We start from the raw sequence: 25458 nt of genomic DNA on the forward strand, positions 1-25458 counted from the left end.
AGAAATGTACACGCAAACTCAAAGAGAGGGCCAACGACGAGGCTGTGAAGAGGAGCGCAGCGCACACTCGAGAGAGAGAGAGGAAACGAGCGAGCGTGTGCGACAGAGAGGCGACGGCGAAACGGCAGGGCGCGCGAGCACGCACAGACTCAGAGGAGCCGCTGCCTTGCTCGCCGGCTTGAGGCAGAACCTCTGCCGTTTCGCATTGCTTTTCTTCGCACGCTACGACTCGGTGGCAGCCTTTGATGGTTCTTTCTTACGTCGAGTTACCTTGCGCGGCTTCGGTGGAGCGGATACGGCGAGGGGTGGCGTCGTGCTGCCAGAGGCATCAGCGCTCATGCCGGGTACTGGTACAGCAGCAGCAACAGCAGCAACACCGACTCCGTCTCCCGCGGTGGACGCCGACGCGGGGGTTAGGAAGCTGCGGACAGGGGCGATGGCGCTCTTGCCGTGGTGTCGAACGGCGTGATCGTGCAGTGACTCGTAGTTGAGAAAGTGTCGCAGGCAGTCGGGGCACTCCACGGAAGACTGAAGCCCCATATCCTTGAGGCTGAGGTTCTTGTGACAAAGCCGGACATGCAACTCTAACGACGGAACATCGCGAAACTCGCGCTTGCACGCGGGGCAGGGGTACAGGCTGGCGATGGTCGTGTGCTTCGACTCCGTGTGCGCGTACAGCGCTGACGCATTCGCAAAGCCCTTCTCGCACACGTTGCACCAAAATCGTGTCCGCACCGTGACCGGTGGCAGCGCTGAAAAGAGGGATGGCTGCGCCGTCTTCAGTTCACCAGATCCATGCGCCTGCGCCGTTCCTGCGACGACGCGCCCTCCCCGGATAGTGCTCTCGTCGGCGCAGCCCACAACCCCGTGCGCGTCACGCATGTGCGCATCCAGTCTGTTCGCGTCTGGGTAGCGATAGCTGCACTGCCGGCATTGAAACACGCGACTCTGCTTCTGCTCCTCGATCATCCGCTCCGTTTCGTAGGCCGCATCCTCCGCAGGATGGCGGAAGCGAATGTGTGAGAACAGGGCCGACGACGAGCGGAAGACTTTCTTTCGGTCTGTGCAGCGATCACATACGACAAACACCTCCACGGACGACGGCGACGCCGCAGCTGTTGAAGATGCGAAAGCAGTGCCGGGAGGTGCTCCACGCTCTACGTCGGCGTCGCTCGCCGAGGCAAAAGCGGTGGGGTTGGCGTGCTTACTTTCGAGGTGCTGGAGAAGATTCAGCTCCGATACAAAGACGCGGAAGCACAGCTCACACGGGAAGCAGTCCTTGTCGAAGTGCAGGTCACTCGCCACTGCCGTAGCGCTGGCCGTAGAGGAGGCCAAGACGGCGGCCCGGGACCGCCTGCCCCCAGTGGAAATGGGAGCGGGGTCGAACGTTTTGCCACCTACACGTCCTACAGTGGTGCCCAACTGGTGCACCTCCGGCTTCACCGTCACGACGTTCGTGTCCTTCACGGTGCGCACGCCAGGCATGCGGCGCACCGGGTATGCTACATCCAGAAACCCCTCCGCCGCATGTAAGTTAGAAGCCGCCCCAACGCATCCTGCGCCGCCGCGCTGCTGCCGCGTCCACGAGTCCGACATCGCCACGTCACTCTCTGCCGCGGGCGCCCTCGGAGCGGGTGTGTCTGTGCCTTCGTTGCGTGCTGCTCTGGACAAGACCGTGTGAGGCTGAGGAACAAGCGACTCCACAACGTCAAAGTCGAGCTTCGGGTGATCCTTGGCGACGTGGAGAAGGAAGGCGTCTCGGCTCGAAAAGGCAACGCTTCTAAGCGTGCACCAGTTGCATGTGTACGCCCCAGTCTCCGAGACGGTCGGCAAGAATGGCCGCAGTGCGTCTTGCGCACTCAGAGGAGTGGAAAGCGAAAGCCCATCTGGCATCATCGCCTCAGAGTCGGCGGCATCGGCGACACCCGCAGTTGCTTGTACCAAGCAAGCGCCATGCATGGTCTCCGTGCCTTCGAGCGGAGCGCCGGTGACCCGCTCGTACAGGGCCAGTCGTGCATTGCACAGGCGCATCCAGTATGCCGGGTCCTGCTCCTTGTGCGTAGAGAGTATGTGGTGCAGCATCTGTCCCATGTGCACGACCCGGGTGCACATGGGGCACGCGGCGTAGGCGAGAGCGCTGTGCGACATAGACGATGGGGGTTCGAAGCGCAGCGGCTTGCCTGCCGACAGGGGGCTCACCGATGAACCTGCCAAATCTGACGCGCACCTAAGTGAAATGCGTAGAGCTGCACTGGGAAGTCCACCACATGCGCCAGCTACAGAGGCTAGCACGAGTGGCGACGGCACGCACGAGGAGGACGACCGGCAAGCTGTGGAGACGGCACCGGAAGGTGCGCTGCATGTACAGCGGCCGCGGACAGAGTGTTGTGGGGCCTTGGTCGTAACGAGCATCGGCTGTGAGAGACCGCAGCAGCGGTCGCTAAGCCGACGCCACCTCGCCCTTCGCAGCATCGTTCTCTTTCCTTTGCGCTCGCGGCCGCTGGTGAGTTCACTGGCTCGCGGAAAGCAGTGAAGATGGAGAGTATGGTGGGGGTTGGGGAGGCCAAAAAGCCCTGCGACACGCCTCCGCCAAGTCTCACGCTCCCTGGCGTGCGCGGAGCAACAGCTTCGAGGCCGATACAAGGCACAGGGCGGCAAAGGTCCTCAGTGCGTGCGCGCGCGCGCGAAGGCTGCTGCTCTTCGGTGGGCCACGAGTGGTACAACGTTGAGCACGCGCGGCACAGCACACAGCGCTATTCGTTTTCTTCCTTGGCCGGCGGCGAACGGCAACCTGCATAAGAGCCGCGCCGCCTCCTGCGATGGCGCTGGTGAGGAGTAGTGAAAAAAGGGGGTGGGAACACCTGCGCACGGGCTCGGCGTCTGTGCGAGTCTGACTGTGGCAACAGAGAAAACAGGCATGTGCGCCAAGAGAGAGGTGCACAGGCACGCGTTACAAACATCGCCGTCGCCCCCCGCACCCACCCGCAGCCACGGCAACGTCCAGGGCGAGAAGCAAAGAGAGAGGGAAAGGCGTGAGAGAGAGACACATACAGGAGCAAGTCGCCGGCACTCACAATACGGTGCATCCTTAGGGGATGCGGGCCCCACCACGTGCACGGAAATGAACGCGGAGAAGGGCGTGTGGTTGCCAGTCCACACGCCCACATGTCTGCTCAAGCACGCGGTGACCACTGTGGAGGAGGGACGGTGACAGCCAACAACGTATGGCAGCAGTGTCTCTTCGTTTTTCCGCCATTCGGCAGAAACAGATGAGCACACACGCAGCGAGAGAGAGAGAGAGACCAACGCCCGAATAGTAAAGGAGAGCCGTGAAACAACGAGAGATGTGCTGCCGTACTTCAGCGACACTTCTCTTGCTCGTGCCCGTGGGTATGTGTGCAACTCGTTTTTGTGGTGCGAGGGGAGAAAAGAGGTGCTTGGTCTCCCTTGTGCGTGCATGGGAATATGCGCACGCGTGCAAGCGTCATGGCTGAGACCAGAGCGCCGTCGATACAGAACAGCGAGAGGTAGGCGAGGAGGGGCCGATGAGCTCCGTGGCTTTTTGCGGGGCAGCAGCAGGGTAAAAGAAGAGAACCGTGCCCCCACCCCACCCCACGCCCAGACACGCGTAGTGGCACACACTGCATGGAAAACAAAGAGAGAGAGAGAGAGAGCGGCGGCCCCTCGTAAAGCAGTGCAGAGAAGCGCAAGGAAACGGCAACGCGGACAACAATGTCCGTGGGGGGGGGGAGGGGGGCAACACGCAACAGACAAGCAGTTGTTCATCGGGGGGAGGGGGAGGGGGAGGGCAATGAAACGAGTAAAGCGGCTCGATGACGGGTACACAACGCAGCAGGTGCATGGGAGGACAACGTCAGCCGCTCGTCGAGAAAAGAATGCGAGGGGGATGGGGGGGCGGACGACGAAGGTGGGCACGTGCAGCAGCAGCAGCATCAATCCAGATACTCCCACGAGTCCGTGTCAACCTCGTCTTCACCATCATTCCTCTCCGCTTTCGCAGCGGTGGCAGTGCCTACCTCACCCTCCTTGAACCTCTTGCGAGGCACCCGCAACGTACGCCGGTGTGCTAGTGGAGCCACCTCGGAAATTGACGTGCCGCCCATCCCACAATTATCGCCCGTCTGCAGCGGGGACAAAAAGGTGCCGTCGGCGTGCCCCGGCCGCGCACGACTGAGCTGATCGCAGTCGCGCTGCGTCCGCTGCGATTCGACGTGCATAAATCTGTTAGAGAGATGCACCTCCAGCGCGGCCCACTCATCGCGTGTCGTAACGGCAAAGGCGAGAAACAGCGACGTGTCCACGCGTGACCAATGCACACAACGCACATCGGCGACGGATGGCGTGACAGAGACCGCGGCGGACGGCCCCTCACTCAGCAGCGCGGCGGCGGTTCGCTGGTGCGGGTCCAGGTAGAAGAGCTGTGTTTGGTTGTGAGCAAAGAAGTAGTAGCTCCGTCCTGGTACTCCGCCGACAACCCCCAGACACTGCGGCTGCTCCATCAGTTTTTCTATCTGGAGATAGCTCTCCTGCGTCAGCTGCGCCGCAGCACTCACGCGCACGGAGGCCAAGACGAGCACCACATCCGCCCCCTGTTTGAAAGTGTGCTGCACCTCGTCGGCGTAGATGCACCCGTTTGCGGACGTCACCACCATCACGCGCGTCTGCAGCTGCTCCGTCTTTACGGCACCCTGCACCGTGCGCTTGATGGCCTCGCAGCCCTGCGATGGGCTCCAGTACTCCGCCTTGAACGCCCGCCGATTCCATAAACTTCGGATCATGTTGTGGATCGAGAACGGCGCCGTCTCGGCACTGTGGTCGAAGAAAAGAGAAAGTCTGCGATCCGCTGGACGGCCGTGGACCCACAAGAAATGAGCCAGAAGCATCTGCGAGGTGCGCAGAAGGCAGCCCCAGCCCTGGTCTGTCTCGATCAGGCGCGTGACGGCCGGGATCGCCTCGAAGCCGTCCCGGTACGTGAAGATGAGAAATGTGTCGGTGAGCGCCTTCTCTAACTCCTCTCGCGATTCTACGGCAGCGCCAGACCTGCCGACGACTTGGAGTGGAAAGACCGCCTCCGTGGGGAAGAAGGCGCTCCATAAGTCTTGCACGTAGCGGAGCATTGATGTATTGCTGGGGCAGCGAGGGAGGGCAGTCAGAGGTCGAGTGTAAGCAGCAGCAGCAGCAGAGGGAGGAGAGGACGCAACACCTGGCAGCGCCGATGTGCTGCCGTAACGCCCGAAAACAAGCAAGCACAATGATTGGATAAGCCACACAAGAAGAGGAGTCGCCCCCTCTCTCTCTCTCGAATTCCTTCCCCTTCGTGCTGCCGCGCAGCCACCGAGCACGCGCCCGCTGGTGGGCTTCAACAACGAGCTCAGTGACTGCCCCCAACTTCTGCTCGGCTGTTGGACAGCCGCACTGGGAAGCGTGCACAACTTGGGAGAAGTGAGAGGTTGAGAAAGGAATGTGGCAAGAGGGAGGGGGAAGTCAGAGGAAGAGCAGCCTGAGTTTCAACACATATTCGCTCTTGGGACAGGCACAGGTAGCAGGACAACGCGCCGTGCGTAACGCGCGTCGGGGGTGGGGTTTGGGGTGGTAAGTGGTTTGCGTGTGCCGCAGACACACTAAAGAGAGAGAGCGGAGGTGCAGAGGTGGAGGGGGTGAGAGAGGAAGACGTGAAGACGGAAAGTTCGGGCACATCAGGAAGGGCTCACAGATGCTACAGAAGAGGGAAGGGTGCGGAGCCGCCAACGTCGAGAGAGATCACAGGCTCCCTCGGCCACCCCTGCGGCAGTCGCTGCACGACGCGCAGCACCTAGGCTGGATCTCTGCACACCCATGCAGAGGTGGTGCTTGCGATGCGCAGACACGTCGCAGCGCACAGTCACGGGATTCTGCTTTTTTCGCCCCGCATTTCCTTCGTTGTTGTGTTTTCGTGGAGGTTATCCGAGTCCGTTAGCCGCCGGCGAGGTTCTCCCAACCCCTCGCGCAACAGACACGCCGGTGCGGCAAGCCGCCCAAAAAGCGCGTACGAGTACAGCGCGGCGGCAATCAGCGAGGGAGGAGGGCGAAGGAAGCCAAGCAAGGCAAGAGAGCACTCATCTGTGCGCGTTTCTGTGCGCACATGGAAGTCAATGAGGGTGTGAAGCCCTCAACAACAACACTCACTGCTTTCGCACCTCGTGGTGGCGTGGAGGTATGGGGAGGGGGGAACCAGAGCGGCAGAGGCTCGTGACGCATGCACACCGCGCCTCTCTCATAAGTACTACCTGGTTTGCGACAGGCGCGTGCGTGTGTTCGCAGGTGAATGGCGTGTCCCTCCCCTCTCCCCCCCCCCAGACACACACACACGCCATCGCACCCCACCACCCACGCTACTGCGGCACACCTTCGCATCGCTCTACTCTTTTGGGCTAAAGAGGAACTCCATCTGATGGCGGTGGCGAGGGAAGAATTGCCCTGTCAGGCGAGAGCCCGTGCGGTGCGTATTGACGTACGAAGTGTGCCAGCGCCGCGTCGGCACCCGGATGTCGCGTCCGAGCGCGCACGATAGACACCACGCGCGTCTGTCCTTCGAGTAGAACTGGTTGTGTATGATGCGGTACTTGCAGTTCCAGCACTTGAAGCACTTCACGTGGAAAAAGTACCCCTGCGCCGTCGGCACCCTTGCATTGCCAGACGGGACCCACACGTAGCTGTTGATGTCGTCCCCATCGATCGGCTTATCGCAGTTGAAGCAGCACGCACCGTCGGGCACGACCATTGGCTGGTCGACGTCCTCGGTGTAGGCGGGGAAGTGCGGGCGTGATCTGGCCTCTTCATGCGGGACGGCGGTGAGGTGGTGCGCCTTGGACTGCATCCACCAGCGACGGCTGTGTTGCGTGCGTACCTTGTGTCCCGATGCCGGCTTGCCGTGCATGGCACGACATGGAACGGCAAGCGCAGCCGTTGATGCAGCCATGACGGTAATGGCAGCGCTGCTGCGAGGCAAGCCGAACTGCCGCATATGATTCATCTTGTTCGCAGGACTAGGGATGCGTTGGTAGGAAAACATGAGAGCACACTCGCAGAGAAGCCGTGGGCGCGTAAAGAGAGCACTCAACGCAACAGAGGCCTCATACGCTCAACGCCAACGACGCCAACACCGCGCACAGGCAGCCACCGCGCAGAACGCAGAAGCACGCGGAGGCAAACGCGGCGAAAGCTTGTAGTTGTGCTTCGCAAGGATCTGTGTTGTGCTACCGAAGAGCGTGCGCTGGAGTTGAACAGCACGGTTGGCAGGAGGGGGAGAGGGAGAGAGGGTATGGGGGTTGGAGACATGCACCTCGAATGAAGAGAAAATGCAGAGACGTGAAAATAGTTTCAGCAGCGCCGTGCGGCGCCGGCGGATGCCAGGGAGCCGCGCCGAGGAGGCTGCAGCCCACTGCCCTACAGCCACTCCCGCCTCCCCACCCCGCATTCTCTCCGTGAAACGGCGTGCGTCTGTAAGGAGCGATATAACGTGCAGCCGGAGAAGCGAGGACAGCTATAGGAGGGGGAGAGGGGCTTGGATGTAGTGGGCTGACGTGTGAGCGTGCCACATCAATGCCTGGCATACGCCCTGCGACGATGGCGAGGTGGCACCATTTCGACACCTTGTACAGCGCAGCCGTCCTCAGCACAGCATGTGTCGGCATAGGAGGAGGCGCTATGTTGTGCTGCCCTCAGGCAGCGCCGCGGCGGGTACGGGCATGTGTTCATTGTTTGGTCCGTGTAGCCTTGCCATTGCACCTACCTTGCTGAGTGAACATGTATGGGTGGTTATGAGAGGAGCGGTGGCGGTGATGACGGTTGGCTGCACGATCCTGAGAGGCCCTTCCGTATCTTACTCGTGCCATCGCGGGGGAAGAGAGGGAAAAGGCGCACTCACGCCTCCGCCTCGCGCCTGTCCCTCCACCCTCCTCACTGCATGTGCGCCGACTGCGCGATGCGGGCCCTTTCCTACGACCTCCATAGACACACATGAACAGCGAAGCAGAAGGTAGAGAGGAGGCCGGCCTGAGCCAACGAAAAGAATAAGTGTGGCTTGGTGGCACACATCGGCAGCGTGCGCCTAATCCTCAGCGCACGCCACGGCAACGGAGAAGAGAAAACCGTGATTTGCCTGATTTCGGTTCGCTTGCTGCGCCTGTGCAGGGTGCTTCTGCACATGTGCGGCTGTGTGCGGATGTGCTCGCAAGGGGGTGGGGTGAGGTGTGTGGAGAAGAGGACGAGATAAGGCGCCCCTGGTCTCCCCTGTTCCTCGACGGACCGGGCCGTCCATCAGGGGGGAGGACGTGAGGAGGCCGTCTTCCCGCACAAGCGCCAGAGCTCATCGCCGCCGTCCTCGCCCAGAAACGAGCGAGGCACAGACACGCACACAAGCACAACGCGACGTGGCACACATCCGCCAAAGTGGGAAGAGAAAAGAGAGTAAAGAAGGCGACGAGCGCACGCCGCGAAGACGAGGGTCCGTGCATCTGAAAAAGGAAAAGAGACGAACAGCACGCACGCATGACGTGGTGGTGGAAACAGATGAGCAGCAGCGCGGACGTATCAACAACACGCGCACCGGCTGCGTAGTCTCCCGATCTAAGCACCACGGTGAAGGCGAAAGAGCCAAGGAAAGAGTGTGGCTTTGTGTCTGAGAACGCTTCTGTGCGTGTGCCTGCTTGTGGTAACGCATGAGCCGGCGAGTGCGTGTCTGGCCGTCGGCGTGACCATCAGACGGGATGCCTCCAGGGGAGGGGGAACAAGTAGCAAAGGTCGCACGAGCATCATGGAAGGAGAGAGGCAAGTCTGCTCGCGCGCGCGCGAGCGGCAGAGAGACACACATCTGCCTCTCCTGCCTTTCTCTGTCCACTGCGTCACGCTGGTTTCGGCCTTCTCTCTTGTCGCCCTCTCCTTCCACCCCCCCCCGCCGCCGCCCGCCTCGCATCCACTTCACACAGGCATGCGGGTGCACGTGTGCCTGTCAGGCGCACGTCTGCGGCCGTCCACACAAATGTGCTCAGAAAAGCAAGAGACAAAGCCATCTTCTGAGAAAGTCGCGTCAGCGGGGACGGAAGCCGTGGAGTGGGGCGGGCGCTCAGCAGGGAGAAGCGGGCCCTCTGCTGCGTGTCCGCGCGTGCGAGCGTGTCATGGTACCGGGTGAGTTAAAGCGTCGGGGAGAGGGCGAAGAAGAGCGGAGGCTCTCGATCACCGCGTCGTCACATCCCTCTTTCTCTTCGCTGTCAGCTGGCACCTCTCTCTGAACATGCACCGCTGTGCAGCTGTCGGTGCTGGCAATGCCGCCTCGCTCGTGCGCGCTCGTAGGGGCGCCAGGAGAGCGGCTGAAAGGAAGGAGGGTGCACGCTGATCAAGATTATGCTGATGAGGGGGAGAGAGAACGCGAGCATGACGAAGGAGATGATAAGGCTGCTGCTCTCAGCCAGCGGTTCGTAGCGCAGCTTCGTCGTCTCAAAAGCTTCCACCGATGGGAGCAGCGTGTAGTGCAGCGTCGGCGATGCCTCGAAGAAGAGCGACGCGTTCGCTTCTGTTGCCAAATAGGTGTAAGGCCACGACGTGTACGGGACGGAAGCCTCACTCGCGGCCGCAGTGGCGCTGCGCACCGTGAAAGACACCTGGCACTCCTCCGTGATCATTCCGGTGAGGTTAACGCGCAGCACGGGTGAGTCGAGCGATGAGGAGCCTGCCCAGGTGAAATTGCCTGCGTCACGCAGGGGCGAGCCGCACCGCAGCACGGCCGACACTGTTGCACAGCGGAGCATGTACGTTAGGAAGGCGGCATGATACTCGGAGATCCCGCGCATGTGCAGGAGTGAATCCATCGCGTAGTGAGGGAGAAGGGCGTAGTCTCGCACGCCAACCGTGAGCACCGTCTGATTCGCGAAGAGCCTCGAGTTGTTGGTCAGTGTAATGGTGTGGGTGGGCAAGCGCGATGCACGCAGACGGAGGCCGTAGCTGGAGAGAGCGCTGTAGGTGGGCTGAGTAGTCACGGCTGTGGCCCCGCCGCGGGCAGCTGCCATCACGCCGCACTCCTCGGCGCCGAGTCCTGTGGTGTACTGCAGGGTCGCCGAGAGGTTGAGCGACCCGGTAGGTGCGGTGGTCAGCAGGCGCGGAACGGTGAGACCGTACATGCAGGTCACTGAGCCCTCCAGAGACGTCGTCGCAGGCAGCCCCGTGCCGGCTGCACCGGTGCCCCTGCCGTACCCGCCGAGGGGGATGCCATAGCCGATCACCACGTTCGAGTCCACAAAAAGACGGCCTGGCGATCGCAGGTAAGAGCTCGGTGCGGCCGGGCCGGCTGGGCGGCGTAGACACGCACGCACCGGTTGACCGGCCAAAGACGTCACGCCGCCCAAGGCACGCTGCGGCACGCACGCGCACGTGTTGCGCTCTGGTGTGGCGCTCAACACCGAGTAGGAGCCACTTGTGCACGTCGCACACACAGGCGTAGCAGAGGTGCCGCCCGCCGCCACGCCATAGCCGTAGCCGGAACGGCAAACGCCATCGAGTCCTGTGGACTGACGCACCGACAAGGCGCTGAGCGCCGCACTCACTTTGGCGGTGACGGCAGGAAAAGAGGCCACGTACAGGCCAAGCGAGTGCACGTCTGTAAGAGCCTCCACATCTCTGCCTTGCTGCTCGACGAAGGTCTCCGCCTGCGATCGCCACGCAGTCTCAGCTCTGCTCAGCGCTTCGTGCAGCGGGCTGACAGGGGACGCCGTGCTCGAGAGTCGCGTCACCATCCCCGGCACGTAGTCGTAGTGCAGCGGCAGCGCGGCAAGTTTCGAGCTGCCGCTGGCGGGGAGAGGTGGACTCTTGAGCACCCACTGCTCGCGCTCCACGTAGCCGGCCACCCACCCTGCCACAGAGAGGTACATCGTCGTTTTGCCCAAGGGTGGGGACATCATCTGTGACTGCCTCCACAGCGGCCAGTCCACTGTCACCGGGTTGCCAACCGCCGCCGCGTCCTTGTAGAAGACTACCGTGCTCGTCGAGCGGCTCAGCACAACGCGGTAGGTGGTCTTGGCGAGTTGGTTGAGAGTCATAGATGTGACTCTCCACTGCCACGGGGCACTGAGCACCGTGAGCGACGACGGGGCGGGGGTCGTGCAAGGCGTCCTGGTACGGTCGCCCGAGGCGGCGAAGGCGTCGGTGCTCTGCGGAGCGGACAAAATGGACACATTCAGCAACAGTCGCAGCGTGAAGGTGACGGAGGGCGGCGGCGCTGCTCCAGTGGCAGAGGTGGTAGTAGCTGTCTCACCGCCCTCGGGGCGCTGATAGCTGGAGACAAGCGACCAGGACAGTCGCGACTGCGATGCGACTCCCTCGCCACCCTCTCGCACAGCAACCAGCACATGGGCAATAGAGGTGTTGGCAGCGCCTGTGCCGGTACCCGACGCCCGCTGCTGCGAGCGAAGTAGCGACGTGTGCATCTCCCACAGCAGCGTGGCATTCAGCTGCATTGCCGCCTCCCAGGCAACGCCGTCGCGATGTGGCGGCAGACCTGCAGACGACGTCGCAGTCGCGGAGGCAGCGGAGACGGAAAGGGGTTGCAGCAGCAGTCCCACTGTCTGCAACGCCTCCGCCGACACGGCAGAGGACACGACGCGATGCATCAGCACAAAGCGGCACGACATCGGCTCGTCCGTCGTGCCGCTACCAACGAACGCGAACACGCGTGCGTCGTGCGACTGAGCAGGGAAGCTGGAGGGCAGCAACGATGCAGGCCCCACACACGCGTCGTACCAGCCGCCGCTGCGCTTGTCACTGATGACTGCAGTGGTGTTGTAGAACAGGCCAGGCGTGGACACGCAACCGTTGTGCAGCGGTGCCTGGTAGATGTTGATACAAGCGTATCGGCAAGCAGCCTTGGCGTTGTCGAGTCCTGTGCTGGGGCTGCCAGCGAGCACGGCGCCGGCAGGAAGTGCGGGGCAGCCGTGCATGAGGCCGTCACCTGGGCAATAGACAGGCGTCGCAGCCGTCAGCAATGCGGAGCAGGCGGACGGGCACGCCTCACAAGCTGCCGTGTCGGGGTTTGCGTAAGTGCCGGCAGCGCATGTCGCTGCAGCCTGTGAGCCGACAAGAACGCCGTGGCGGGCCTCCTTCGTCGCTGCGCGGTTCGACGCCGTGCCCAGAGCTCTACGAGCAGCAGAGCCAGCCGCGCACGGCTCCTTGGGCACGGAGGCAACGACGCTCGGCGTGTAAAGAGACGTTTGGCTTGTAAAGCTGGCCGACGCCTGCTGAAACATCGTCCAGTAGATGGGTTCGCTTGGGGCGGAAGCCCTGGCGTCAGTGGATCTTGTCGGCAGCGATACCGTCGACTCGTAGCGCGTAGTGCCGGGGACAGTGTCTGAGGTGGGCTTCACGGCACGCATCTGGCCCATGTCCCAGAGAAGAACGAGAGAATCCCTGACGGTGGCCCCTGAGGCCTCTGCGCGTGCCTTCAGCAGCGCCTGGGCACAGTCGGATGGAGACGTTACTGCAGCAGAGGTCAGGGGTGTCGTCGCGTCGAGGAAGGCAGCCAGACACGCCATGAACGCTTTCTCGCTCCTTGGCAGCGATTCGGTCAAACGCGTCACGCGCGCTGTAGTGGCCACTTGGAACGCCGTAGCATTGGCCATGGCGTCTGCCACCGAGGCCTCTCGCATCGTCTGCATCGCCCACGCCTGCATGTGTGTCGCGGGCTCCACCCACACCGAAGAGGACGCGTCCAGGAACGGTGCGTCAAAGAGGGCGGTGACGGAAAAGAAGTACGTCGTGGTCACGCAGTAGGTGCGCTGCAGGAGCTGCAAAACAAGCGCATCCGTCTGTTTCTCGCTGAGAGTATCCGCGCCGCCGCCGCTGGATAGAAGCTCTTCCAAGCTGTCGAGCGCGTCCTCCATGTAAGCGACAAGACGCGCGAAGGTTCGAAGCCCGCGGTTGCTGCTCGTCAGAGAGTACCGCAGCTGCGGCCACGCGTCCACTATCGGGCACGATACCTTTGGCGCAGGTCCCGGCTCACCCGTGACGGACTCAGTCGCTGTGTCGTCGAGCGATGGCGCCACTTGCGACGGCGTCAGCGTTGCGACGGCAAGGTGGTAAAACAGCGTCCACTTGCGCTGAAGGTGCGGCACGTACGTGGACCACAGGTAGCTGCCCCACTGCTCTGCCACCGCTCGCTGCATGTCCGCTGCCTCCGCTGCATCCGACAAGCTCAGAGGGGCTGCGCTGTAGGCGCGCGCTGCCTGTTCAGCGTGGGCAAGAGCGTCCACTACACGAGGCACTACAGTCCGCAGCCACGCGCGCTGGGGAAGGTAGTCGCTCACAAATACCGTAAGCAGCTCCGCTGCACACAAGCCCTTGGCGGAAAGGGTCAGTGACTCGTCGTCGCGCGTGGCGTTCGCCGTGGCGGCGAGGGAGTGCGCCGTCCAATTTTCGTGCAACGCGTCAAGTTCGCCCAGCACGCACTGTGCGGGCGACGACCTCAGTACTCCTGCACAGGTGCCCAGAGAAGTGGGAGTGGTGAGCGTCGTGTAGCACCCTTGCTGCAGGTCGAGTCTGCCTGCCACATGGGCAGTGAGCGATGCGGCATCGCCTGTTGACTCCACCGCGGATGGCGACACGAGATACACAGGGCTGAACTGCGCGTCGAACATGGAAAAGGTGAATGGGGCAGTTATTCCGCCTGCCGACGTGCGCGTATGCGCACACACCGGACCCGAAGGACCGGCGGGGCTCTCCGTCGTTTCGCCCTTCACGATGTAGGCAAATCCACCCGCACTCCAAGCAGGCGCCAACACCGCCTCTGAGAGCTGCATGAGGTTGGTGAAGGCTGCTGTCGCGGTCCTGCTCTCATCGGCAAGCGCGGGTGCGATTCGCTCCACATTCGAGAGCGGCGGCTGTCTGGCGGCATGTATCGCAGCACCAGAGTCGCCATAGCCTGGCCCCAGTAGCAGCAGTAGAGGCAGCAGCACCAACCACGCGCCGACATGGCCAGCCCGTCCACGCAGCATGATGGGTCTCCCTCTTCTGTGCGGCGAGGCTCGAAGAGAAAGGTATCTAAAGCAAAACGACGAGAGGCAGAGAAGGGAGAGGGGGAGACGAGGTACAAGGGCCTCACAGAGAGAGAGGCCGGAAGAAGAATGCGTCAAAGCCTTCGACTGATCACGCACACGCACAGAGAGAGAGACGGGTGGGCTCACAGCAGTGCGACTGTGCGACAAACAACAGAGGAACGGCAAGGCAGAAGAAAGAGCAGAACGATACGCCCAACGTGTGTCTCATTCAGAAGGGCGTGGGAGGGGGAGGGAAGGGAAAGACGTCAGCGGGAAGGCGGTGTTCAGGTGGGGAGCAGTGCTTTAATGAAAGCGAGATTGCCCACACACACAGACACACAGACAGACCCAGCTCAGAGACTATGTGTGCGTGTGTGTGTATTATATATAATGTAGAAAGAAGGGAAGAGGCACCAACGCCAGAAAAGGGCAAGAGAGAAGCGAAGAGGAGCGTACACTTCGTGCGAAGGTACGGCTGCTTAGTGTCTGTCCGCAAGGTGTGGTTGAGGGGGGGGGGGCGATATTCGTGTCAAGACGCATACACGCGTACGAGCGGAGTTTGAGAACAAGGGAGAGGCGACAGTGAGCCAAAAGACACGTTTGCGTAACCGAATTATCGAAGGCAGAGTGCGTGCCGTGCGTGTGGTGGAAGTAGGTCAGGTGCATTAAAAAGGGGGCGACACACGAGAGGGCGAGAAGAGAGTGACCGGTCGACAGCAATCACACGAAGGAGCACTGAGGCAGTGTGGAAGAGGGGGAGCGATGCGTCCTGTAGCCAAGGCACTTGGCAGTCGTAGGGGGGTAGTTGGGCGACAGGCGTGGATATGACACGCCTTCTCGCTCGGCTACTGGGACAATCACCTCGCACATGATGAGCGCTAAAGCGCAGTCTGAGGATCGCAGCTGCCACAGCTTATAGCGACAGCATGTGCGTGGACAGAATTCGTAAGGAAGAGGATACAGCCGCGCTTCGCACGGCTGACATTCGCCCCCTCCCTCTCTTCACTGTCTCTGCAGAAGGGCGAACTTCGTCGCCCCTTCGCTTACGCTTTCCTGTTTTTCATCTTCTGCGCTCTTTATGTCATCCTCCATGTTCATTCTGTGTGGCCTCTATGAGCTCAGGTACGCGTGAGACACGAACACGCACGCATGCGGGCATTGGTCTAGTTGTCTGTCACGCAACAAGGTAAAAGAGCCCTCGGCGGCGATACTCCCGACGGCAGCACCACAGGCACATCACACCTACGCAGAGTGGCAGGGGAGGGAGGAGAAGGAGGGCGGAGGGCGGAGACAAGAGAAGCACGAGGGTTGCGAGGGCCGCCTTCAGCCGCCAAACAGCAGTGCACAAAACACCACCGCGGTGCTTTCGTGAGGCACAGAGGCGCCAGCAGTGCACACCTGCGGATGTACGTGCGCGTGTACAAGTGGGCGGCCACAGCTAAGGAGATCATGCGCCAGTGCATCTGTGGCCCAGCCGCCTGTCCACACTCGACCACCTCCGCTTATCTACACCACAGGTCTCCAAAACCAAGCGTCCCTCTGCTCTCCAGGCTCACTTAAGGTACTCCTCACCCAGCAGGAGCTGGTCGCGCTCGTCCACGAAGGCCAGCGACTCCCCAGACCACTCATCCGCCTCCCCTTCACCAAAGAGGCTGTCCAGAGAGACGGTGTCGTACGGAGTGTCCGCGTCGTCGTTGGAGTCCCAGTAAAAGTGGGTGAGACGATCCGCATCCACGTCCTGGACGTCGAAGAAGGTGTTGGAGATGTCCTCCGTATTGCTATCGTGCGGGTTGCGCTCTTGAGCGTAGCCGCGCCTGCCCTCCCGCAAGGAGCCGGCGTAGCTCAAGGGCACCACCGAGGAGGACGTCAATGAGGCGCTGATGGGCAGCGCCAGCGCGGTGCTGGAGGCGCGGCTCATGACACCGCGGTAGAACCGCGTGCCGCTCAGCGACGGCGCCACGTAGCAACTCACGCGGCAGAGAAGTCCCGATAACGCCATTGGACGTGCTTCGGTCCGCAGAGTTCGCTCACACACGTTCGACCGAAGCTCAGGAAAAGTGCAATGACTCAGCGGATCGTATATGTGACTGCCGTCGCGCAAGACTCGCGAGAGAGCTTCACGGCGTGGTGCTCCCTCCCTTTAGTATCTGCGCGAAGGTCAGCGTGTATGCCTGCGCCTTCACAGGTGCACTCTGCAAGCCACGTCGCCTGAAGCTCGCGCGCCGTCCGCTCTTTGACACACGCAGAAGCGATACGAACGCCAATGACAGTCCCCAGTCCCTCCCCTCTTGCCTGCCGGCCCTATCGGGGCAGGCGTGGTGGGCTGCACGTGCGAGAAAAGATGCCACGAAAGGAGAACCGAGAAAAGGGCACGACGAGACAGTGGCGCGCTCGCTCTTCCACCTTCGTCGGCCCTTGCCTGGCGAGTTCGCGAGCTTGTGTCCCTATGCGAGCTCTGTGGAAAGGGAAGCCCAGTGGATGGGCAACGTAACGGTGGTGGCACCTACAGACAAACCGCGGTGTGTCTTGCTCGGTGGTGCACAGTGGGCCAGTGAGGAAGGAGATGCAACCGAAAATGTTTCTGACGGGAAGCGCGTGAAGCTGGTGTGAAGGGCGTCTATGGGGTGTGCGTGTGCGCCTGTCTCTCCCTCGTGCGTACGTGTGTGCGTGTGCCTGTCTAGGGTTACACGGAAGCGATGCGAGAAAGGGAGAGAGGTAGAGGGAAGGACGCGGGGATGAGGTAAGCAGGCTCCTCAGCTCAAAAGGCGGTGGGCGAGGGTAGAGAGAAAGAGAGAGAGGAGGAAGGGGCAAGAGACAGACAGAGCGATAGTCAAGGGCGGGCGCATCGGCTTGCACATAAACCGGCGCAGATGGGGCACGGTTCCAGAGGACGGAAAGAGAATAAGGCCAAAGGGAACGACGGACGGTACCCATGGAGTCGGCGAGGCACCAGCGCAGTGCACTGGTCCAGCGGTGCACGCACGCCGAGGACAGGGAGGAGGAGAGAAAGGAGAAGCGCAATGCGGCCAGGAAAGATTGGCGAGCAACGGCACATCGACAACGCACGGAGCGAAGACAGGACCGAGAATCGGGCCATGGAAGCAACTACGTAAGAGAAAACAAAACGAAAGGCGCCGGACGCATACAAGCAAGTGCACAGTGGGGGGAGGAGGAGCGAAGCACTCGATTAGGTGCGCAGAGCAGAAAAAAAATCGCGTCGCGCATCATTCGCCGTGCTCACTGTCACTGCTGCTATCAAACAGCTTCGGTTTCTGGGTAGCGCTTCCTGCAGCTGGCTGCTTGGTGGTGGGTCCGCGAGCACGGCGTGGCACGCTCGTCGGCGACTTCTGAGACCCCTGACCCCTAGACATGTCACCGCTGAGGTCTTCACCGATATTGCTGGAGTCGGCGCCGAAGGCGCGCAGAGGCCTTCGCTGCGTCGAGGATGGTGAATCTCTGTCTACCGCTGCCCCCTCCTCCCGCCCCGCGGAGTCGTGCTGCAACGGCAGCGCGGTGAAAAGTGCAGCAGCATCGCCAGCCCTCTGCACCGCAGAGGTGGACGACGTTCGCAAAGATGAGGAAGTGCTCTCACCCCCAGACGAACCGCTGCGTTGATCAGACATGTGCTGTCGGTCAACCTCTGCCACCTCAGACGACGGCGGCAGCGTGTCATCAGACTCCGCTGTAATCGCCAATGTAGGAGCTGCCGAGAATTCGGCGTGTGATGAGCAGCGTGGCGGAGGTGGAGCAACGACTGTGGCGACTGCATGAAAAGTGCTGGCGCTGCGCTGCTCGCTCGGCGCCGCCACAGCCTGCGCCAAGGAGTCGGCTTCGTCTGGTGGCGGAAGGGGCGGCGGCTCACTGGAGAAGAATGTGTCTGTGGTCATCGCCAGCCCCCCGTCTCTCAGACGATTAGATCCGCCACTGCCACTGCTGTGATCGCCCCACGCAACACGCGGAGGATCGGCGAAGCCAAACCCGAGCTCCGCCGCTGGCGGCGGCGGTGGAGCTGGTGACGAGTCCACGTGCTGCAGCGCGACAGCGGGGCCGACTGGTGGTTCGGCATCTGAAGCACCGTGTGAAGGTGCCGGCACACCGGCCACCTGGGGTGTCGTCGCGCTCTCATCAGCCGTCGGTGTTCGGCCTTCGACGGGGTGGGTCGGTGACGGTGGAGAACGAGCGTGGCTTGAGCTGCAAGGTGAGGGAAGAGGGCTGGCTGACGTCTCCTCTGCCAACGGAGGGGGCAATGGCGCGCTATGCATGGTCTCCATAGGTGAAGGGGAGAAGAGGTTAGCAGGGCTGCCCCCTTCCTGTGGTGTCTCAATCGGCGGTGCCGCAGCCGCTTCGGCAGAAGAAACAACAGCTGCAGCAGCGAGGCGACAGCGCTCTACCGCATCCGATGCCTCCTGCATCACGGCCTGCCGCGCCGCCGTCTCTTCAGCCAAGAGACGCTGCTGTTCCACGTGCTGTGCACTGAGCTGCTGCGCGGCGCGAAGGGCGTAGGCGCACTGAAATTCCAGGCCACTGTAGGACATGTAAGCCTCCGCCTCCAGGCCAGCACGGGCAGCCTCCTCCTCTTCCTCAAACAGACGCAGGGCAGAGGAACACGACGCAGCCCATTGCTGCTGCGCCTCATCTGGCAGTAGCCGCCGCCGTCGCTGTTCTTCGGACACCAGCTCATCTCGTGCCTGCATCTCCTCATGCAGCAGCATCACCTGCGCCCGCAGCTGCGATGCGCAGAGCTGCACCACCGCCTCGCCGCCGTCCATATACTCCTTCCACAGTGCCTCGCGTGCCGCCGCCTCCTCGTCCTTCAAGTTCTCCTGCGCCGTGCGCTGAGCAGCCAGCCATTCCTCAATCTCGTGAATGGTCGACCACCACTGCTGCTGCACCGACCACCGCTCTTGCGCCTCCTCCGCGCAGCAGTCGAAGAGCGCGCGGCCGCCGTGTTGCTGGGCGTACAGTTGCGCCACCGCCTCTAGCGTTGCGTCGTGCGCCTCTATCAGCGGATGCAGCCACTCGCGGTCGAAATGGACGAACGCGCCTTTCGTGTAGAGGTCCAGCATGTCATCCCAGAGCCATTGCTGGCGCTGCGCAATGCAGCGGATGCGGGTTTGCCGCCAATGGTCGAGCTGGAACTGCAGGTCCACCCGCACCGGGCCGCCAGTCCCGTCACTGCCTTCGTCGCCATCATCGCTCGCGTAGCTCGACTGCTCAGCGGTGCGCACCGCCTCCATCATTTTCAGTAGCTCATCCTGCGTGCACGGGTGGGTGGCGTAGCTGAGCAGCGCACGCCAGTGCTGGCTCACGGTGTCCCGTGCCGTGCGGCACCATGTCTGCCACTGCGAGAGCTTGTAATGCAGATTCGTCTGCTTGCGCGTCGCGGAGGCGAGTTGCGCCTCCAGCTCAGTCACCTTGCGACCCAGAGTGCGGCGCAGTGCCATGGCGGACTCGATGCTTCGGCGCACCTCCTCTTTGCGTATTTCGACCTCCGTCTTGGCCCGCTGCAAGTTCAGCCGCAGCTCGTCCTGGTGTCCCAGCAGGTCTGTCTCTGCGACCCGGCGGCCTTCTGCCTTGCCGTCGCGCAGACCTCGCATGAACTGCTCCTCGGCAAGCCGGCAGCGATCCACCTGATATTGCCGCTCGCGTGCGTCCAGCGCATCGACGATGTCCTTACGCAGTATATCCGCGTCGGTGGCGCGGTGGCTGCGCTCGTCCTCCATCACCTGCAGGTAGCGCAGGCGCTCCCGCTCCGCCAAGCCGCGCGCGGCAGTCAGCTGCCCGTCAGCTAGTCGATGTTGAGCCTGTGCCTTGCAAATCGCCTCCTCGGTGGAGGACGACTTGGAGGCCAACGTTGCGCTGCGGCGCCGCTCTTCGCTGAGAGACTCCTGAATCGTAGAGATCCGCTCCGCCAAGCCCTTGGACTGGATCTCATGAACGTCGAAGCGACCCTGCAACTGGCGCAACTCCTCGCTTGAGGTGTCGATGTAGCTCCGCAGCGCTGCGACGCGCCGCTGCAGATCTTCCTGCGTCTGTTCCTTCACACGAATCTCATCCTTCAGCTTTACAAGCTGCCGCTCCCGCTCCAGCCGCGCCTCCATAGCTTTCGTAGCGCCCCTGCTCTTCTCCTCCAGCAGCCTCTGCGAGTCGCTTACGGCGCGATCGATGCGCTGCTGGAGTTCTTTGTTGCGAGCCTCAAGAGCCTGCAGGGCGCTGTCGCACGCGTCAAGGTGCTTCTGTGCCGTCTCCTCCTCCTCCACAACCCGCTGCACCTGTTCGAGGAGGGCGCGATTGCTCAGCAGCGACGGCTTCGGGCGCTCTATGTACCGATGCCAGTCCTGGGAGAAGATGGCAGTCACGCCGTGAACGTCCCGTGCTGTCGCGACCGCCGTGTTGACGCCGAGCTCTATTTTGCGGAGCACCGACATGTGCTCAGCTGGGATGCCGTTAGTGCTCAGAAACGCGGGGACGGCGGATGCAGCCGAAGAGGTCGCCGGCGCCACTCCCGCAGCGGTCGGCGCCGCCGCGACAACCATCAGTGCCTGTTCCGACGGCGCCGACGCCTGTCTAGCGTCCCCGTCCTCTGTCGCCGCGTACACAGAGGGTGGTGCCCTTTGCCCGTTGTCAGCGGCCTGCCTTGCTGACGCCGGCTCCTCGTCCACGTGCTCGACCTGCGCCAGGCGGACCACAAACACTAGCCCTTGTGCGGAGACGTTCGCAAGAGAGTCCGACACGCGTGTGGTGAAACCCGCAGGCACGACGAAGACCCGCACGTCCTCCTCACGCATGCCCACGACGCTGCCCTCGAAGCCGAAGGAGCCTTGTGCGAGCTGTGCCGCACTGGTACTCGGCTGGAACACATAGAAGGGCTGCTGTTGCTGAGAAGTGGTGGTCCCGCCAGCTGCGTCGCCTCGTTGTTCGCCAAGAGCGCCGACAGCGTACATGTTGTCCTTCACGGTCAGCTCGTAGGAGGTGAAGCTCACGTGGGCTCTGTCGCCGACCTCGAGACGGAGCGACGACGACGGGAAGCTCACGTCGTAGCTGAAAACGGACGCCCCCGGGGCACCGAAAAGGGCGTAGAATGAAACACCGCAGCAGGCCAGGAAGCGTGTCTGCTGAGCCGCGTCGGCGAAGAAGACACTCCAGCGCTGATCCGCATCGTCGCTGAAGGAGATGTGCCCCGATGACGCATGAGTGAGAAGGCGCAGCGATGTGTTGTACCCATCCACGTAGCTCATGCGTGCCACGCAGAACGTTACCTGCTGCGCACTGTAGCACACGAGGCTGTACTTGGGAGGCCGAGACGGAAGGGCGACAACGGCGCACACACACGCGCCCTTGCTAGAGGAGGCGCCCGTGTCGCTCACTGAAAAGAGCTCCACAGGGAAGGCACACACAGTCTCCTGCTTCATGCTTCTCGCTTGTCCTTCGGCGTATGCATGGAAGAGTGGGTGCCAGCCTTCCTGTGGCGGCTCAGATGCGAGACGAGTGATGGAAACGCCGAGAAACCCGGACACAGAAGAAGAGGAGGGCTGACGCGAGGTGTGCGCTCGCTCACTGTGGTGGCGGCCAAGTGAGCCCTCTCCACGCCTCGTGAGTGGGCGCGTCTGCCGCCGCCTGGTGCAGGATGCGTTTCGGTAGTGCTGACGCAAGTGGAGAGGGGGTGGAAGAAAGGTATACGCTACTCGAGGACCTCACGGTGCCTGCCTACAGAGCCCTCTTGTCGATCCGGTGGCTACTTGACAAGACACACCAGACGCGCTCGACGAGGAGTGCGGGGAGGGTGCACGTGTCTGCCTGTGCGTTGGGGCGAGCTTGTGCACGCGTGCGTGCGCGTGCGCCGGAGTGGAACGCAGAAATGGCAAGGGGTGCCGGTGGCCCACCAGCGAGGTCAGATGCGCAGACGCGTGCCCATGATTGTCAGACATACACAGCCAAAGAGGAGGGAGAAAACGAAGAAAAGAGGAAGCTCCAGGCACGACAGAGAAGGATACGACATTAGAAGCGGCCGGCTCAGCACACCAGCTCTGGCATCGCTACAAGCATGCGCTGGAGGGGACGTTCGGGACTGCAAGTGCAGTGGCGCGATGCACTGCAGTGTGGAGAGCCCTTGGTTAGAGGGAAGGGGCGAAGGGGATAGAGACAAGCAGCAAGTGGCCCGCACTCATACCCTCCAGCCACGGCCACATCGCAAAGCCGGCGGCGCTGCTCGCTGTTGTGGCTAATCATCTTAGTTGGATGCCTAGCAGACTGCGCACGCCCACAAAAACTCGGAAGTTCACGCATTCTTGCCAAGGAGGAAACAAGCGAAGAGAGACGCACAAGAGCGCGCTCTGCTTGGCTCTACAGCACATGAGAGGTCGCCCACCCCAGCCTAGCGCACATCACTCCACTACCTTGCGCGGCCTCGCTGCGGTCGCGGCCAGAGCGGGGGCCTGTTGCCGCCACCCGAGGCCACCCCGCCGCTGCCACGACCAATGTTGTAGTAACGTCCCCAACCACTCGGGGGGCCAACGACAGAACGCGATGACGAAGATGAATACATGAGCATCAGTATCACGGCCAACGCTAATAGCGCGAAAGATGCCACCGCCATGGCTGTGTCGCTCCGCATTATGCTGCCGCCGCTTCTGCCTGCGCCGCCTCCCTCGCCGCAGCAGCTGCTGTGCTCGCGAAGAAAGCGCTCTTGGAGCAGTTGCAGCTTCGACTGCAACCCGTGCAGCCGGTCGCGGTACTCGTCGGCCTCCCTCTCCGTTGCCTTGTACCTTGCGTAGAAGTCGCTGAGGAGGATGCGGGTACGGTTGAGCTCTTGGGCCAGGTGGCGCTCTCGCTGCATCAGCAACGTCAGCTCATGATGCGTGCTGCGCTGCTGCCGAAGAAGGTTCGTGAGAAGAGATCCCGCGGCGCTTTGATAGATAGACCCGGATGCGGAGAGGCCTTTGCTGCTCGGAGTGCTCACGGACAGCGCAGGGGCGCTAGTGGGGGTGGTCACAGCGGTGAAGTCGGACGCACCAGACGTGGCCACCGCACACGGACCCCACAGAGCAGTCAGGTCTGTGATGGTGCACTTCACGGACGCGTTTCGGCCAATCGGCTGCGCAGCGCTGCAGTTCACCGACTGGAGAGCAGGCGCCGTCGCGGCGAGCGCTATGGAGTTGGTTGGGGAAGACCGCTTTGCATCCGCATCAGCCTGGGACAGCGGCCCTGTCTCGGCTGACGCGCCGACGTCCACAGGCGCGAGAAGGAGGTCATCGGCGTCGGCCCCCCTCGAAGCTCCGACAGTCGCAGCGGCACCGGCCCACATACCAGCCGCAAGCTCGTCAATGAAAACGGCGGGCGCCGGGGCGTCATTCGCAGACGTGGCGCCGTTCCTCGATGGAACTGCGCTGCTGCCAGCCAAGGGCGGTGCCGCCACCTCCCCCGGTGTTGGGGGAAGCGCTGGTAGATGAAAACGATGCATGTCTGGCGTGCCGCGGAGGCCGCCGCTGGCCCCAGCGGCATCTTCGCCCGCTACAAGGTCGTCGCCCCCGTCGTACCGCGTCAGAGTCTCCAGAACGTCAATGCCGTACACCTGGAAAGAAGTGATCGTGCACCACGGCTCCGGTCCATACGATGTCGCCCACTGCAGCTTGATGAAGCGCACTCGGCTGCGCGGGGCGACGTCAAAGTACTGGCGGCCGCGCCGCTGCTCCGCCTCAAAGTGCCCCAGCACTAACCAGGTGGACGTCGGGTACTGTAGACTGCCAAGCAACGTGAAGTTGCGCACACCGCTGCTAAAGTGTTCAGCGTTGCGCACCATCACAGAGCGCACCTGCACATCGCGGATCAGCTGCACCACGAATTGCTTCCGAGGTGCATCACAGGGGCACAGCACGTACTTGTCCACGCTCTCGCTAATCAGCGCCACACCGCCGTGGCATGAAGACGGCTCCATCGACACCACCGCGGCCCCGAGATACAAGGAGGCGTAGTTGGTGGAGAGGCCCGGCGCCGAGCCCGTAGAAAGGCGCTTCAGAGGGGACGGCGACGAGATGCCGACTGCTGCGGAGGTGGTGCGGTGCCAAAAGACGGTCAGCAACTCCACCGGGGCGGAGAACAGCACGTACAGCAGCAACAGCGTGCACAGCACCGTCAGTCGCTCCTGTGGCCGCATAACGCTTGCATCGAGTCGGGGCGTGAGAGCGTGATGTAGTGGCACGCTGTGCAAAACAAAAATGTGGTGTATGATATCTGTTACAGATGCTGGAGCGATGGAGGAGGCGTGAACCGCTTGTGGAGCTCGGCAGTCGCCGGACGGTGCACGCCTTTGAATACGTCCGTACCTTCGCCGGCATGAGAAAGAGGGGGGAGACAGATGAGGGAAGAGAGTTACAACGAGGTCACATCGGCAGGAGTCGAGTCCGTCCTTCACATACGCACAAAGATAGGTGTCTCTGTTGTGTCTGCGTATAGACGACACCGCGGTGCCATTGGTCCTTCCAGCTTCTTGTCGGGCCTACCCCGAGTGTCGCCAGCTGCACCCCTCCGCGATGGGTATACGAGATCGCGGCTCCGTCTCCTCAGCGGGGTTCTCGCCGAATCGTATGCAGCCGGCCGTGGATCACGTATGGGCTGTGAGTCACGGAGTGATGTCGCTCCGTGTTGACTGCACGACTGTGTGGAGATAGCTCGTGAGGACAGCAGCGACAGCAGACAAGAAAAGGTGCCGCACATGCGCAGCGCACCGCTAGGCGCTCTCCTGCACTTACACAGTCGGCGGGGTCATGCCCCCATCGCGTGCCCGTCGTGACGGCTTGCTCTGTCGCCCGCCTAACGCACGCGACTTTCGATTCACGCTATGTCGCGTCGGTGCAGAGGCCGTACTCCGATGACTGAGTCGGCGCATTGCTGTACCGCGCGTGTCCACGGCTGCGTCGCAGCACGCGATGTGGCCTGTGGCAGGCCGTATAGAGTGGTGCTCTACTCCCTGCTGTACGGCAGAGAATGGGCTCGCTGAAACGAACACAGGAGAGCGCATGCCGGCAGGCTCGTCTGCTTTCTGCGTTCCCTTCCGTCTTCTATTATTGCGTTTGGCTGCGTTGATGCAGAGTGCATCCATCAACACACCACCTACGGTGGAAAAAGACGAACTCGAAACCAGCAAGGGAAGTGGTGTGTGCTGTCTGCGGTGTAGGGCTGCTAGGTGCCCATTCGCCTGTGAGAGGGACAGCTGGTGGTTGTGTGTTGGCGCGCAGCACCGCTGCATGTGCCGGACGCGTATACAGACGAGCGCTTTCCTCTCTGTTTTGCTTCGCCGCTCACAGAAGGTCAGGCGAATGCTGCAGCAGAAGGAGGGCGGGAGGGGCACGCTGGGCTTTGCCCGCTTCCTTCCCGCCGCCCT

General features: G+C 62.3%; 7 protein-coding genes across 7 annotated transcripts; all 7 read right to left on the reverse strand.

Annotated features, from left to right (window-relative positions):
* Window positions 1–222: 222 nt before the first annotated feature.
* On the reverse strand, window positions 223–2148 carry LDBPK_300260 (Zn finger protein, putative; the record flags this gene model as incomplete). Its single annotated transcript, XM_003862693.1, has 1 exon — window positions 223–2148. One exon carries the CDS (start codon window positions 2146–2148, stop codon window positions 223–225), a length of 1926 nt encoding a protein of 641 aa, XP_003862741.1.
* A 1805-nt stretch (window positions 2149–3953) lies between these two features.
* On the reverse strand, window positions 3954–5138 carry LDBPK_300270 (AUT2/APG4/ATG4 cysteine peptidase, putative; the record flags this gene model as incomplete). Its single annotated transcript, XM_003862694.1, has 1 exon — window positions 3954–5138. The coding sequence occupies one exon, from the start codon at window positions 5136–5138 to the stop codon at window positions 3954–3956; it is 1185 nt and encodes a 394-aa protein (XP_003862742.1).
* Window positions 5139–6418: 1280 nt separating this feature from the next.
* Window positions 6419–7072, reverse strand: LDBPK_300280 (hypothetical protein, conserved; the record flags this gene model as incomplete). Its single annotated transcript, XM_003862695.1, has 1 exon — window positions 6419–7072. The coding sequence occupies one exon, from the start codon at window positions 7070–7072 to the stop codon at window positions 6419–6421; it is 654 nt and encodes a 217-aa protein (XP_003862743.1).
* Window positions 7073–9269: 2197 nt separating this feature from the next.
* Window positions 9270–13841, reverse strand: LDBPK_300290 (hypothetical protein, unknown function; the record flags this gene model as incomplete). The annotated part of the gene is made up of 1 exon (XM_003862696.1): window positions 9270–13841. One exon carries the CDS (start codon window positions 13839–13841, stop codon window positions 9270–9272), a length of 4572 nt encoding a protein of 1523 aa, XP_003862744.1.
* Window positions 13842–15630: 1789 nt separating this feature from the next.
* LDBPK_300300 (hypothetical protein, conserved) lies at window positions 15631–16077 on the reverse strand (the record flags this gene model as incomplete). Its single annotated transcript, XM_003862697.1, has 1 exon — window positions 15631–16077. The coding sequence occupies one exon, from the start codon at window positions 16075–16077 to the stop codon at window positions 15631–15633; it is 447 nt and encodes a 148-aa protein (XP_003862745.1).
* A 1225-nt stretch (window positions 16078–17302) lies between these two features.
* Window positions 17303–21490, reverse strand: LDBPK_300310 (hypothetical protein, conserved; the record flags this gene model as incomplete). Its single annotated transcript, XM_003862698.1, has 1 exon — window positions 17303–21490. One exon carries the CDS (start codon window positions 21488–21490, stop codon window positions 17303–17305), a length of 4188 nt encoding a protein of 1395 aa, XP_003862746.1.
* Window positions 21491–22470: 980 nt separating this feature from the next.
* Window positions 22471–24231, reverse strand: LDBPK_300320 (hypothetical protein, conserved; the record flags this gene model as incomplete). The annotated part of the gene is made up of 1 exon (XM_003862699.1): window positions 22471–24231. The coding sequence occupies one exon, from the start codon at window positions 24229–24231 to the stop codon at window positions 22471–22473; it is 1761 nt and encodes a 586-aa protein (XP_003862747.1).
* Between the last annotated feature and the right edge of the window lie 1227 nt (window positions 24232–25458).

This window comes from Leishmania donovani, chromosome 30 (assembly GCF_000227135.1).
Source record: "Leishmania donovani BPK282A1 complete genome, chromosome 30".
In the NCBI taxonomy this organism is placed as follows: Eukaryota; Euglenozoa; class Kinetoplastea; order Trypanosomatida; family Trypanosomatidae; genus Leishmania; species Leishmania donovani.